General features: G+C 34.7%; 1 protein-coding gene across 6 annotated transcripts in view; it reads right to left on the bottom strand.

Annotated features, from left to right (window-relative positions):
• Positions 1-14,359, bottom strand: part of FAM184A (family with sequence similarity 184 member A) — a 131,174-nt gene that overhangs the window by 17,244 nt on the left and 99,571 nt on the right. For all 6 annotated transcript variants that reach the window (XR_009506164.1, XM_059941320.1, XM_059941323.1 and 3 more), the window contains exons 10-11: positions 4,918-5,130; positions 2,731-2,884 (exon numbers count right to left, since the gene is read on the bottom strand). Coding sequence is in view for 5 of the 6 variants with exons in the window: in XM_059941320.1 (XP_059797303.1) it covers positions 2,731-2,884; positions 4,918-5,130 (367 nt within the window). In the remaining variant the exon portion in view is untranslated. The remainder of the gene's footprint in view (positions 1-2,730; positions 2,885-4,917; positions 5,131-14,359) is intronic.

The raw sequence follows: 14,359 nt of genomic DNA, 5'->3' as shown, positions 1-14,359 counted from the left end.
GTGGAAAAATTGACAGGACCTGGGGAAGGATATGAGGAATCACTGAAGGATTTAAAGTGGGGACGTCACATGGTGAGATTTGAGTCTTGCAAAAATTAACCCAACTGGAGTTTGGAGAATGGACTGTGGGAAGGAAGATCAGCAAGAAGGTTGCAGTAATAATCCAGGTGAGAAATGATACGACCATGAATTAAGGGTGGCGAAAGGATGAAAGAAGAGGAAACAGATACAGAGAATATTTAAGAGGAGGAAATAACACGATATGCAAGCGAAAGAAAAAAGGTTGAATGCATCTCCCAGATTCATGGTTTTGGCAACTCAGTAAATAGTGATACCATAAATTCAAGTGGGAGGTATGGGAATGGAAATATATTTTAGACCTGAGGGAGATGGTGAGCTAATATTTTAAAACAGAGTGTGAGTTAGAATATCTAACAGTCTAATAAGCAGTAAAAAATATAAATCTAATTCACAAGGAAAGCAGATTGGTCTAGAAATACATATTTGGAGTCACAAGCACAACAGATGGCCGTTGAAGCCATAGATGTGTGTGTAAAAATAGAAACAATCCAATTGGAAAAGAAGATACACAAATGGCAAATGAACACATGGAAGAATGTTCAACACCATTAGCCATTAGGGAAATGCAAAGTAAAATTCACAATGAGATATCACTACACTCCTACCAGAATGGCTAAAATAACAAAATAATGACATCAAATGCTGGTGAGGATGTGAAGAAACTGGATCATTCATACATTGCTGGTGGGGATGTAAAATGGTATAATCACTCTGGAAAACAGTGGCAGTTTCTTAAAAAACTAAACATACAATTATCATATGACCCAGCAACTCAACTCCTGGGCATTTATCCCAAAGAAATAAAAACTTAAATTTGCACAAAACTGAAAACACACAGATGTCCTTCAGTGGGTAAAGGACAACAAATGTGGTAGGTCAATACCATGGAGTACTACTTAGCAATAAAAAGGGACAAACTATTGATACATACAAAAACCTGCATGAACCTCCAGAGAATTATGCTGAGTGAAAAAAGCCAATCTCAAAAGGCTACATATCGTACAATTCCGTTTACAACATTCTTAAAATGACAACATTATAGAAATGGAGAAGAGATTAATGGTGGGGGAGGGAGTGAAGTACATGTGGCTATAAACGGGCAGCAGGGATACCATGGTGATGGGAATGTTCTGTGTCTTGACAGTATCAAGGTCAACATCCTGGCTGTGACATGCACTTTAGTCTTTTTTTTTTTTTTTTTTCAGTGGGATTTTTTTCCTGTTTGTCTTAAACATATAAGTCTTTTCTTTTTTTTTTTTTTTTTTTTTTTTTTTTTTATAGCTACTTTATTTATTTATTTTATTTTATTTTTGGCTGTGTTGGGTCTTCGGTTCATGCGAGGGCTTTCTCCAGTTGAGGCAAGTGGGGGCCACTCTTCATCGCGGTGCAGGGACCGCTCTTCATCGCGGTGCGCGGGCCTCTCACCATCGCGGCCCCTCCCGTCGCGGGGCACAGACTCCAGACGCGCAGGCTCAGCAGTTGTGGCTCACGGGCCCAGCTGCTCCGTGGCACGTGGGATCTTCCCAGACCAGGGCTCGAACCCGCGTCCCCCGCATTAGCAGGCAGATTCTCAACCACTGCGCCACCAGGGAAGCCCCTGCACTTTAGTCTTGAAAATGTTACCATTGAAGGAAACTGGGTAAAAAGTTCAGAGGTTCTCTCTGTGCTATTTCTTACAATCTCACATGCATCTACAATTATCTCAAAATAAAAAGTTTAAGAAACCACAAAAAGTCTTTTGTCTACAAAGACAAATGTATTTAAATCATGTTTCAGTGGATACAAGTTCCAACACTACGCCCATTTTTACCTCTCCTCCGGAAGAGGAGAGAGCTATAAAAACTTGGCCTAGAACTCCCAGCAATAGTAGAGATGATGAACTGGGTCAGCTGGTTTTCCCTTTGAGGCCCCAGATATTCAGAACACTTTGGTCTTCTTTGTTCTCAATTCTTACTTGGAAAAGAGTGTGCCACTGAGGTGTGACAAAAGACGTCAAAAACGTTAGGAGAATTTGGAAAAAACACAAACAGAAGGAAAATGAGATGACAGGAATAAAAAGTCATTGAATGACACTAAAAAACAAACAAAAAATCCTTTAAATACATATTCAGTTTTTCTTCCAAACTCAATTGATCTCCTATAAAAACTATAGTCATTTTAATACCCCAAAGATAAAAGTCCTATTTAATAAAAAATCTGGAAAATATCCAAACAAAAAGTCAGACCTAGACATGACTATTCTCATTAAAACAAAATCCTGAAGTGGAAAAAACCCCAATATGATGATCTAGTCTAAAGACATGTGGCTCCATCCTTATCTATTCCTTTCAGTCACTGGATAGTGGGAAGCCTGAATGTTCTGACTCCGTTTAGTCCCTTAATGATAAATGCAAGCACCATTGGGTGTTGCTTACACAGCCAGAGTATGGAGAACGTTGAGGGGACCTCACTTTACTGTTTGTGTTCTATCCATTCTACTCTGCCATACTTGCTCCTTCATCCAGTAACTTCAAATAAAATATGAACAACACTTAGATATTCATTTTGATGTTTCAAAAATTAAGAATAAAACTTTGTGATTTCTTGTTGAATTTTAAGTTAGAAAGATGTAAAAATAAATATGACAGGATTATAATCTTTTCAAAATACCAAGCATAGCCTTTCCTTCATCTTCTAATTCAAACCGAAGCGTCTGAAGTTCCTGTTCCATTTCTATCCGGAAGCCCTCCATTGACTCTCTGTGTGCATCTTTTAATGATTGAAGCTCTGCAGAATGTTTCTGTTGTAAATGATTTTCAAGAGCCTAGAATAAGAGAAACATGTTCAAATTATTATGCTAGAATATAGGAAAGGAAATGGAAACAAAATAGAAAAATTACTAAAACTCAGTTATTATTCAAGGAAAACAAGTCTTTTTAATTCATTTTCAAGAAAATTAGATATAAGATGATCATCATTAGAAAATAAATTAGTAGGTTCACTTCAGTAGAATAATCATCATGAAATCAGGTTGAGTCAATATATAGTGTTTGAATTGGGATACAGACCCTTTACCTAAGGCAGTTTTCAAATAAAGCTGTTTTCTGAAGCTGCTAAGGGACATAAACCACCTAAAATTAAAGAATAATTCCTCTGTGTGCACAGACCTAGACTCAGGAAAGAGGTGGGGGAGGGCAGATCAGAAAAGATCTCCTGATCAGGAAAAGAGAGATGAGGGCTTTTCCTACTCCAACCTTAACAAAACTTTTGTAGCGATTTTCTGTAGTCATTCTTTGCTCCTGCATTTGTGAACAGAAGCAAAAGCTGAGAGGAGGTAGCTGGAAAAGTGAACTAAAGCCCTTCATGTGATTAGTTTTAAAAGCCTAGCCAGAGAGAACAGACTACACGTGGCCAAGACGCAGAGAAGATATATGGCCACAAGAGAAAAAAAAAACAGAGCTCAGGGTACTTCAAGTTTAGAGTGAACTGTAGCACTCAGCCAGGAAGGGTTTTCCTTACTATAATCTATAACATGAAAGGTTTCTGAGAAAGATACCACATTATAACTAGGGCTGTGTTTCTTCAATCACTACTCTAAAATGCTGCTTTTAAAAATTATTATTTGACTACTTATGTTCTTTCTGAAACGTACAGCGTAAGTTCCTTTGGATACAGGTAAAATAAAGGACTTCTCGTATAGACAACATGACTCAGGTAAGCTTGGCTACCTAATGACAGACAATAAAACTGCCAGTTCTGATTTCTTTTGAAAAATGATTACAGTTTTGAAAAGATCGAATGTGTAAAATTAAAGCACTGATATGAAAGCTTACAGGTTATCACAGTTCACAAATGGAATCCAATGAATAGATTATTTAGTAATGCGAACAGGACGAATTTTTAACCAAAGGAACTTCCTTGATTTTCTGGACAAGATCAATGGACTACAACTTATTGTATAGGCAAATGAGTTGTTTTTAAAAGAATATGACTTTTTTGTTTTAACAATCTTTAAATAACATACCATTTCTTAAAATAGTATCTATACCCAAATAAAGGATTAAAAATGTGTATCTATAATAACTATACATGGTGAAAATTACTGTTAGTAACACTTTTTCTATCAAATCTTTATCCATAAGGTCCCTAGAAGAAATTGAAAAATACACTGTTAAGAAGTGAACTAAACCAAAATTAATCATACTAAGGCTATGTCAAACTAACATTTTAACACAGAACTAAATAATGGATATGGGGCGATTCTGGCATATAATTAAATAAATAATGTATCTGTTTACGTCTTTTTTTAGTGATTTATTTGTATCACTACTTTTCATATAGCTGTTAGGGCTGTATATAGGGAACTATACTATTTTAAAATGTCTCCCATTTCAATTCATTGTGAATTCTGTACATAAGAAAAAGTATGAGGGACAAAAATGTGAGATTAAAAAATATAAATTCCTTGGGTACATGTGTCTTTTGTAGATCCAGACTGAAAGAGAAAAATTTTAAATTTGATGAAAGACTATTGTAAGTTCAAGATAGTATTAAGTGATCACAGTGGTTACAACTAAATTTATTTAATCACTGCTAACATATGACAAGCCAGACGGTGTATTAGTTTCATCATGAACTTGGCAATATCTTGGAAAACAGAAATAAAATTTGTCTGCTATAGTGTATAATTAGTGTCTGTGTTTAATTACTGTGACCCCCTACAAGAAGTCATAGCCTAGAAAACACAAATAAAGCAATATATAATTTTGGGGGGCAAAAAATGAACTCTTTAAAATTCGAAGGCTAACAATTATTAGGCTGTTGATTACATTTGAACATATGTCACTTTAAACTTACTCTTTGTTCCTTTTCCTTTTCTTCTTCCATAGTTTGAAATGCAAGGACATGTGCTTCTTGTAAAGATTTATGTCTTTGTTGATGCTGTTCCTCTAATTCTTCAAGCTCTTGTGTAAGTCGTTGTCGTTCTTGTGTAAACTGGGCTTGCAGTTGCTGCAAAGAGGTCTGAGACTGGGAAAGCTGCATCTCCAGATTCTGTTTCAGCAAGGAAATCTATGCCACAGAATGGTACACAAAGAAGAATAAATACAAGGCATGTTTCACATATTGCCTATCTAAGGAAAAAAGCATTTCAAAGATACTAAGAAAAGCAAAATAATTGCCTTAACAAAGTGTCCACTTTCAATGTTTTATAATATATCATAGATAACTAATCTTTAGGTATTACCACTTTTATTCTGTTTTCAGTAATTACCTTAAAAATAGACTGTTTTAGTGGTATTACGCTTGTAGACTCTCTAAAGAACACTGCAGCCCACATTTAAAAATATAACAAATACCTATGCTGCACTGCAACAAAAATTCATGATGTGAAATAAAAAACAAAGATAGCTAACGTATTTACTAGGTTATGGTCACTTTACGGAATCACACTATCTAGTATGAGAAGTTAAACTGCTTATTTTTGAGGCAGCAAAGTTGAGTAGTTAAGACTGTGGGCTCTGAGTTAAAATTGTGGCTCTGCCACTTGTCACTGTCAGCACCTCACCAGGCTGTGTCAGGGGAGAGTGTTACTACACACAGTTCACTCAGAATGGCCCCTGCAACGTAGTAAGTGCTCAATGAAAGCTAGCTAAGATTATTTGAGGATTAAAAAACTACTCTTTAAAAGATTAGTTTATAATTTAGAATTCTTATGTTAAAAAAAAGGTTTTTATTTTTGAATTTTGATTTAGTTCAAAAGATTTCAAACTTTCAAGCTTTTTAAAAATCACAAACCCCTCACAATCCTCCAGTTACAGCCTTCTAATAATGACAAGTGCTCTTCATTCACTATGGAAAACTGATTTGTCCCTCCTTTTGAAAACAGACAAATCACCCTTAATATGTCCACACTGCTTCTATGTGTTTTAAAATACTTAAATTTAAGTCCATTTTAAAAACTAAAAACACAAAATATATGCATCTGTATATGTGTGTGTGTGTTCATTTACACATTTGTTGAAACCAAATTTTTATTTGACTTATTTCTCTTCTCATATACAGGAAACTATAAACTTGAAACTAGATAACTCAATCATATTCTAGAAGTCTGAGGCTAAGGGGAACTTAAGGGAACCAGATAAAAAGTTGTCAAATGTGTTCCATTAAATAACTTAAGATGCTGTGTTTATACACAAGTAAAACCGTTTCTGTGGCCAAGAAAGCTAATGGAAAGAGAGAACTTTAAAGTGAGTTTTTGTAAATGAGAAAAGACTTTCTTTCGATTGATGGAAGGCAGATATAGTCTGCCTCACATGTCTCACCAAGGAAGGTACCTGGGAAAGAAAGAGAAAGGGTGGAGAATCACCAGAGATGCAAAATAAGAAAGAAAAGAAAGAAGGAACTGGAAGAGAGGAGAGGTCAGAGGTCAGCGGCTGGAAACAGTCACAGACTTGTAGTGAGCTTAGGGTGGATAACAGCTCTCTGGAAGGGTTTTGAGCAATGTTATACATCAGGATTAGTTGTAAAGATTAGCACGTGCCTTTGCGGAAAGGGTCAAGCACCGGTGAGAAATGATACAACTGACATATGTGCAATCTGTTTTAATGTATTTCCAAAGAAGTGAGTTTACCTATTGAAAGTTATATGAATTCTACTTATTAATTTCTACATAAGCCTAAGATTTCAGAGGTTATTTCATATGTTTGGAGTCATGGTGAACCGCAACACTCTGACCCCAGGCAATGCAACTCCCTACACCTCTAAATGGCAGTGGCACTCATGATTTACAGCTCAAATAAACCCTGCAAGTGTGAAAACTGCAGGAGAAAGTCACAGCAACAGCTAAGCCTTATTTGTGGAGAAGGAGGACCAAAACAAATTATACTATGTGATTTCTTACCATTTTATGCAAAGAAAATCAGGATGAAATGAATATTAAACACAACCCAGAAAGAAAAAACAAATCATAAAAGGGTAAAAGGCAATAAAAATGTTTGTGAACCCTGATGTGTAAAGTGACAGAGCCATTTTCTTCCCAGCTAGGTGGTTCTTGAAATAGAGAAGGCACCTAGCCAGTCTCTTCCCAAGCTCAACCCTAGTCCCAGACCCAGCACAGGGACCCACATGACTACCTTGTCTCTGGTGACAACTTGTTAGAACACATATGAGAACATGAGGAAAAGACTACTGTTACATGTAGAATAATGACTCATATTGTCAAAGCTATTATCTGGCCACTGGCCACGTGAGGACTAATCTACCCAGTGAATGAACTGCTCACCAAGCCATCTGGCCTGGTACGCATCCGTGTCCACTCAAAGAAAACGGGCATGATTTTCTGATTTGTACACTATATGGGCTAGCAGTGGCCCTGGATTCTGTCCTCCAATGAAGTGTGCACTCAGGTTAATAAGAAGCCAATCAGTTCACAGCAGTGTAGTTTATTTTCTGAAATACCTACTTCAAAAGTTCACTGCGTCAAAAAGAGCTCCCACATGTTAATTTGACTATAATTTGACTCACACTTGAACCACTTAAGGATGAAATTTATCAAGAATTATAACATATAATGAGTACCACAGTAATATAACAGTTATACATTTAAAATCTAAGCACACTTTCAAACCTCTCAAGCTTTAATAAAATACACTTACATATTTTATATCATAATATACTTTACCTTGATAGAACTCCAAAGTAATATTTTTCATTTTAGGATATATGGTTAATCTTTATTATCTATACTCAAGAAAACATAAAGTATATGCAAAAAGACATTATCATGCAATTTAGTGTTCAAGTATAGTTTATATATTTTATATTCTTAATTTTGAAAGCACACCAAAATAATATTAAGGCTATCTAAAAATCTTTGGATTCATGCTCAAGACAGTAACATGAATTATAAGCAGGAAGCCTTTATCATGCAATGCAGCATCAAAACTTACTTATTTTGTTCTTTTTACAAATTAATAAATTAGTAGATTGCATCATATTGTCAGCCTTTATTCAGCATGAAAATTACACGGCACTTTAAAGACAGAAATGAGCAAAGCAACGTAAAATGAACTAATGTTTTATAGCTATAACTTAAAACAGCAGAGTTTAGCATACTTTACGGAAATACATATAAAATTTCATTAATTCAAAATAAAAGAGAACGATAGATTTTGCATTAAATACTTTTGGTAACCTTGATCAATACTTTTATTACAGTATTATAGAAAGGCATGTGTTGAATAAATGAGAAGCAGTAGTTACTTCAAATTATATTTTCAAATTATGAAGCATATGGTACTACTTTCTACACATTTGTTATAATTTTAAATCTTAAGGCTTTTTATTTTGCTGATCTTAAATAAACCAAAGAGAATATTTATTTCAGTAAAAATTTTAATCCTAATTAAAAAATTCTAACCACAGCAGTTTAGATATGAATTATATAACATATTCTACTGATCAAGGAGGTACCAGATACTTTCAAACAATTTTAAAAGCCAAACTTTGCTGATAGTGATTGCTACCTTCTGATCTCTACCACTTAAAATACTGTCTTTTTGAAAATAAAGTGTTGTAAAAATTTCAAAAAGACAAAATTAAAAACATATGGATACATTTTTCTGAAGAAGGGAAAGCTTTACCTACTTCCTACAGGGCAGTTTCACAAAGATTCTGTACCTCTACAATGGCGCTTGCAGAAATCCCTCAAAATAGAAACTGAAACATCAAATCTGAGGTACTGGATACGACAGGATGTCAACATGAGATATGTCATTAATTATGTACATCCTACGTTTTTGATGCACTGTTGGGATTTTTTTTTCCCCCTTTAAAAAAAATCACTCTTATTACAGAAATGAAAGAATACATAAAGTATACAAATAGTTTATCCTCGAAACAAAGTATTTCTTGAGATAGTAAATGTAATCTGTGGTTCTCAAACCTGGCTGTATATCAGAATTATCTCTGTAGACGTTAATAAATGTACTTGCCCAGGCCCTGATCCCTGGATATTCTGATTAAATAGATCTGGAATTGAGCTCAGGCTACCTAACATATTTTTATTCCTAACTACCAAAGTAATGTGTTCATTGTGAAAAATAATTTTTTTAAATAAAGTAGTTTATAAAATGAAAGTGAAAGTCTCCTTCCTTCCCTTTTCCTTGCCAAATTCCAATCCCTAAGGGTAACCAGTTTTACCACTTTGGTATCTCCCCAGACTCTTATTTCTCTTTTGATATAATTTCCTGTTTTGCTTTCTTTTGTTTGTTTGTTTTTTTAACTACATTGTGTGTAAACGGGTGGATGCATTTCACCACGTAGAGAGTACAGCTGCCATGATATGACAAAATATTGGCTATGTCTTACACACAAAAGTTACTTGGGGGCCCCAGGGCACACCTCAAGAGACCAGTGCTTAATGTCCAAAGTAGCTGGAACAGAGACCCATGGGGCTGCTGATTGGGACAGACATTCCCTATGTCTCACACAGAGAAAGAAACACTACTTCATTTGCGAAACCATGAGGGAGGGTGTCCAGACCTGCAGGTGTTGCTATGTGATGGAGTGGATTTTCAAACACTCAAGTCTATGTAGCTCCCTTCAAGATGAGTATACTCATGGATTTGCTCAATGACGGTCAATGATTTCTCCATTAGGGAGGCCAACAAGTTTGGTTTTAGAGGTTTGTTTTTCCTTGCACGGTGACATTTCTAGGGTACACAATCCATGACATGTAGGCATGCCCCATTCTTTTCAATGACTACATATAATGCGAATGGCAGGCACTGTTTCTTGCCTCCCCAAATGCCCATCTCCCCAGTTTCTTTTCTTCCCAGTTAGCTGAACTCTTGAGTTTGTTCACAGACTGAATGGAAATCCCTGTCTTCAAGATGGTATGCCCCTCTCCCAGCACCAAGGAGTGAATTATGACTGGGATAAGAAAGTCATGGTAATCTAACTCTAAGGTCATATCACCTTGTTTTAGTTAATAAGCTAAAAGGAAGTATGTGGGGAATTTGGGGGGAGGGGATAAAAAAAAATGCGTAAGGAGAGTCTCTTGCATTAGCACAGTTGTTCAAGAACATGACAGCTGGAGCTGTAGCAGCCATGTTGCAACTATGACATGATAAACTTGAGGTCCAAAAGTTAACACATTGAACATGGCAAAGCAGAAGTACAGAAAGTACCTGAGCACTTTATTATCTTGACAGCTTGAGCCACTGTTACCTGGGTATTCTGCTGCTTATAGCCAAATGTATCCTAATAGACATCATTCCAAAATATAAATACACTATAATTACTTTAATTCTTCCTGACGGAAATTCAGATCATCTCACCTGGTTTAGCTATTATAAACACTGCACCAACCCCCCACCCCAAAAAAACAAATGGTCTAAATGCACACACATATGAGTCTATCAGAAGGCTGTACATACCTCTCTTTTTTAAGTTTCATAGATGACTTTAATGCACAGTCACAGTTGAGAACCACTGCCCCAGAATTCATAAAACGAAAGACTCTGGCTGGTTCTTTAATAATAATCTTAAAGCAATGGCTAGAGAAGTCTTTGAAGCCCTGGCCTTTTACTTGTCCTCTGCTCTCTGTTCATTTTATGAGACCAAGGAGGAAAACAAAATATTTTCCTCAAGTAATAATACCTGTGGTTTTTTCTTCCTGTAGTTTTGATCAATTTATCAAGATATTGGTGAACTGTTTATCTTGTGCTTCTGTGTGTTTTTGAAGAAGGCTGTTCTATAAATCATGATTTTTCAAAAATGATTTGCTTTTTAGGGTAGAGGTTTTGTGTGAGAGGGTTCATTCATTTTTGTGAAAACAAGAAAATTAGCAAGAAAAAGCAATTTGAAAAATAGGATGTGTAAATATAATTTCGTTTTTCAATAAGTTATAGGTATAGAGTTGTGTTGAGCCAGAAAACTTATTAATTTTGACAAGAAAGACCAACACAAATTACTAGAAAGTCTAAACCACATGATATTAATATTCAGTTCAATACTTTCAAATATATAAAGCAACATTAAAAACTGCTACCATAGGCTTAGTAGAGGACAGTAAGGATAATTTACTACTATGTCAACAACTTACATAAATGCTCATGTAAAATGTTTGAAGGTGTCTGAATATTTTAATTCTTTCTATGCTTTTTCCTTTTTTAACCTCTAATTTGCTATTTTTGGAGGGTCTAGCTAAGAAAAGTAAACTTAAGCTTCTGAAATTATGACCATCCTGAAAAATTCTGAATTGTTCATAATTTGTTTGGTATTTTCTAAGACCTATAAACTGAGTTTATTGATTAAGAACCACAGTAATGCCTAATTAATGTCCTTAAGATATTTCTGGAATATGTTTCTAATCATCCTCTCATTCTTAGTTGGAAAAAATTACAAAGCTTTTATAAAGAACAGAGGAATCAACAATCACTTGTTTTTTTAGAACAAGACAGCATATAGTGGGAAGCTTCCTGCATGGAAGGCTGGCTGAAGACAGTGCGTGGAGCGGGTGGGTAGATCTCACCCTGCTGAACGACACTGACAAGGTCACATCTTGTTTGGATGATGACTGAGTGACGAGTTCATCCTCAATGACTACGATATTACAAAAGAGAATTAATGAATGGGGATTTCAGTGTGTTACAAACCCCTTTTACTTATTTTGTAGGAGATGAGTCAACGCATTCTCATTTCAATTACTAATAGATTCAACTTCAGTAAGGTTTTTATTTTAATGAACACCTTTTCATTTATAACTATTTAGAAAGAAGTGACTGTGTCGTTGCAAGTATTCTGAAGTACAATTCAACTAATTTTTGACAATACTCATATCTTATTTGGGTTCTTATTTCTATCCCAATTAGCACATATGTCAAAAAGTCTGGATTAATATAGCAATCATGGCCAAATTCTTACTATGTTCTATGTGACTGTTTAAAAAAATTTCTAAATGTAGCCTTATTTCACCAACATTGAGATAAATATCTTTATTGCTTACTTTAAAATATATTAAAGAAGCTGGCATTAAATGTATTCATGTATTTCTAATTTTTACATAGACAGTAAAGTTGAATATAAAGAGTAGATAAAAATTTTCTTGCATAGTAGAAAAAAATTAGAAAGGTATGAGAACATAGTTTTGAAGTTATCAAAATTTCACAGGCTATCTCTAGACTCAAGACCTGGCTCCTCTAGGTCAGGAATTGGCACATTACAGTCTGTTTCTGTAGATTAACGGATTCATTCACGTATTGCCTGTGGCTACTTTCACACAATAGCAGAGTCCGGTAGCTGCCACAGAAACTGCATGACCCACAGAGCCAGAAATATTTACCGTCTGGCCCTTTGCAGAAGAAGCTGGCTGACCTCTGCCCTAGGATATCAAGAAAAATATTCAAAGATGCTTAGCTGTCTGTTAACTTATTTTAAAAAAAAACAAGATGGGTATGGGTTTGATGTGAAAATAAATCTCATTTTCTCTCTTCACGTGTAAAGAAAAAAATTTTAATGAGTGTTTAAATGGAATATAACTTTGAAGCTTAATTTCTGCACATTTTAGTGTACATAAGTAGAAGAATAGCTTTGCCAATTCTTAGGAAAGGGATTTACTCCATTTTGCTTTAAATCTTTTAGTAATTTTAACATTAAAATGTAAAATATGTTCTGAATCTATGAACCTGCACAGCTATCTAATACTCTTAAGAAGTCAATTGATACTACTTTTTCAAAACATAAACTAGTTTAACAAAAGAAGAAATACATTTATTTCCATTTTTATGAGAGTCAACAACTTAATAGTTTTTCAAAAATATTACTATATCTTTCAAAGTAAACATTAAAATAATGAAGTTTACGTGTGAGAGGTAAAATCTTGCTTGGCTTTAAAATAAAGTACATGCTTATCAATACAATGTGGTGGATGTATGCACACACACAAATGCATGCCTGAAAGTTAGACGCTTCTGTTACCCACATACAAAACATATCTTACGGAATGCCAAAAAGTGTATTTTTTGAAATCATAAGTTAAAGCTTTAAAGCGGTGATGATGCTTATGCAAAACCAAAAGTGCAGCATGCCCTTGTGTACAAATTGTAAGTGCCGCTCACTTACATTGTTGATAGATTTATGCAAAGCTTCACCCAGAGAGTGCCTCTATGAAAAAGATCACAGGAATAAAGGGAAACATTCAGAAATCAACTAAGTGAAAGAAAGAAGAATAAAAAGGGAGAGTAACACACAGAACATTAATTACAATATGCTCAAGAAAAAAGTAAGTTGAAGACAGTTCTGAGAAAGAAATCAGACAAAAAGACATTTGCAACAGAGTCTAAATTATTTATAGTCCCTTAGAACAGTGTCTGATGCTTGTGGGCTGGCAGACTTACCTATGCAAGAGACCAAAGGCTAGTACATGTAAACCAGAGGTCAGTTTAAAAGATAATGGTTACTGAAGCACCTAGAAGGAATATTAGTGTTCTAAATGCCTCCCAAAAATCTGCAATATAATGCTTCAAAGCATTCCACTCAGCACTGGAGTAGGTTTTAGAAGGATTTCTCTTACGAGAAATGAGCAGATGAGAACTGAAACACTAACTTGATTGACTACATAATTTGGGGGCCAGAAATAAATATGGATAATCATTGAAAATATAAAGATTTGATAATAATCTGGTTTTATACTCAGGGGAAAGGAAGAAGAGATGCCTTCATATCTTTTCAACCCTGTTTTCTAGGATATATTTGGTAAAATTATGTATGATCTAGGTTCATTTTTTAGAAGTTCATTGGAATTCTGAGTGATAAACCATTGAAAAAACATACACTCTCCCTCCCCCAAATGTAGGGAAAATGTGATTTCATTTTCAATTGCCTCACTTTTTTTGCCTTCCAAGGATACAAAATAGTATTTTAAATTTATATTATTAATATAACTAGAAAAGTTCCTGTAAAATGGTTTTTACTTTGGACACTAATCAAATTTTCAGACAAAACATAATTTTCTGTTTTTCCTCATAATGTGAATATCCCTTGGTGCGTCATAAACTAAAGCTAGCTTTTATTTGGTAAACAATTTTTTACCAATAACTTAAGACTAATACAAAATTTAGTTTAGGATATAGTTCACAGAGTTGAAAAAATAAGTTGAGAAAAATGCTTAACTTTCTATTTGATTATACCATAACTTCTTAGTTTAAACTCTCATACTTTAGAGAGTCTGTTAATTTTATTTTTTTTCTTTATGCTTTCTCATACTCATAATATGCTTTATATACTAATGAGACAC

This window comes from Balaenoptera ricei, chromosome 12 (assembly GCF_028023285.1).
Source record: "Balaenoptera ricei isolate mBalRic1 chromosome 12, mBalRic1.hap2, whole genome shotgun sequence".
NCBI lineage: Eukaryota > Metazoa > Chordata > Mammalia > Artiodactyla > Balaenopteridae > Balaenoptera > Balaenoptera ricei.
Note: the sequence above shows the minus strand (reverse complement) of the source record. Positions and strands in the feature narration are given on the sequence as shown.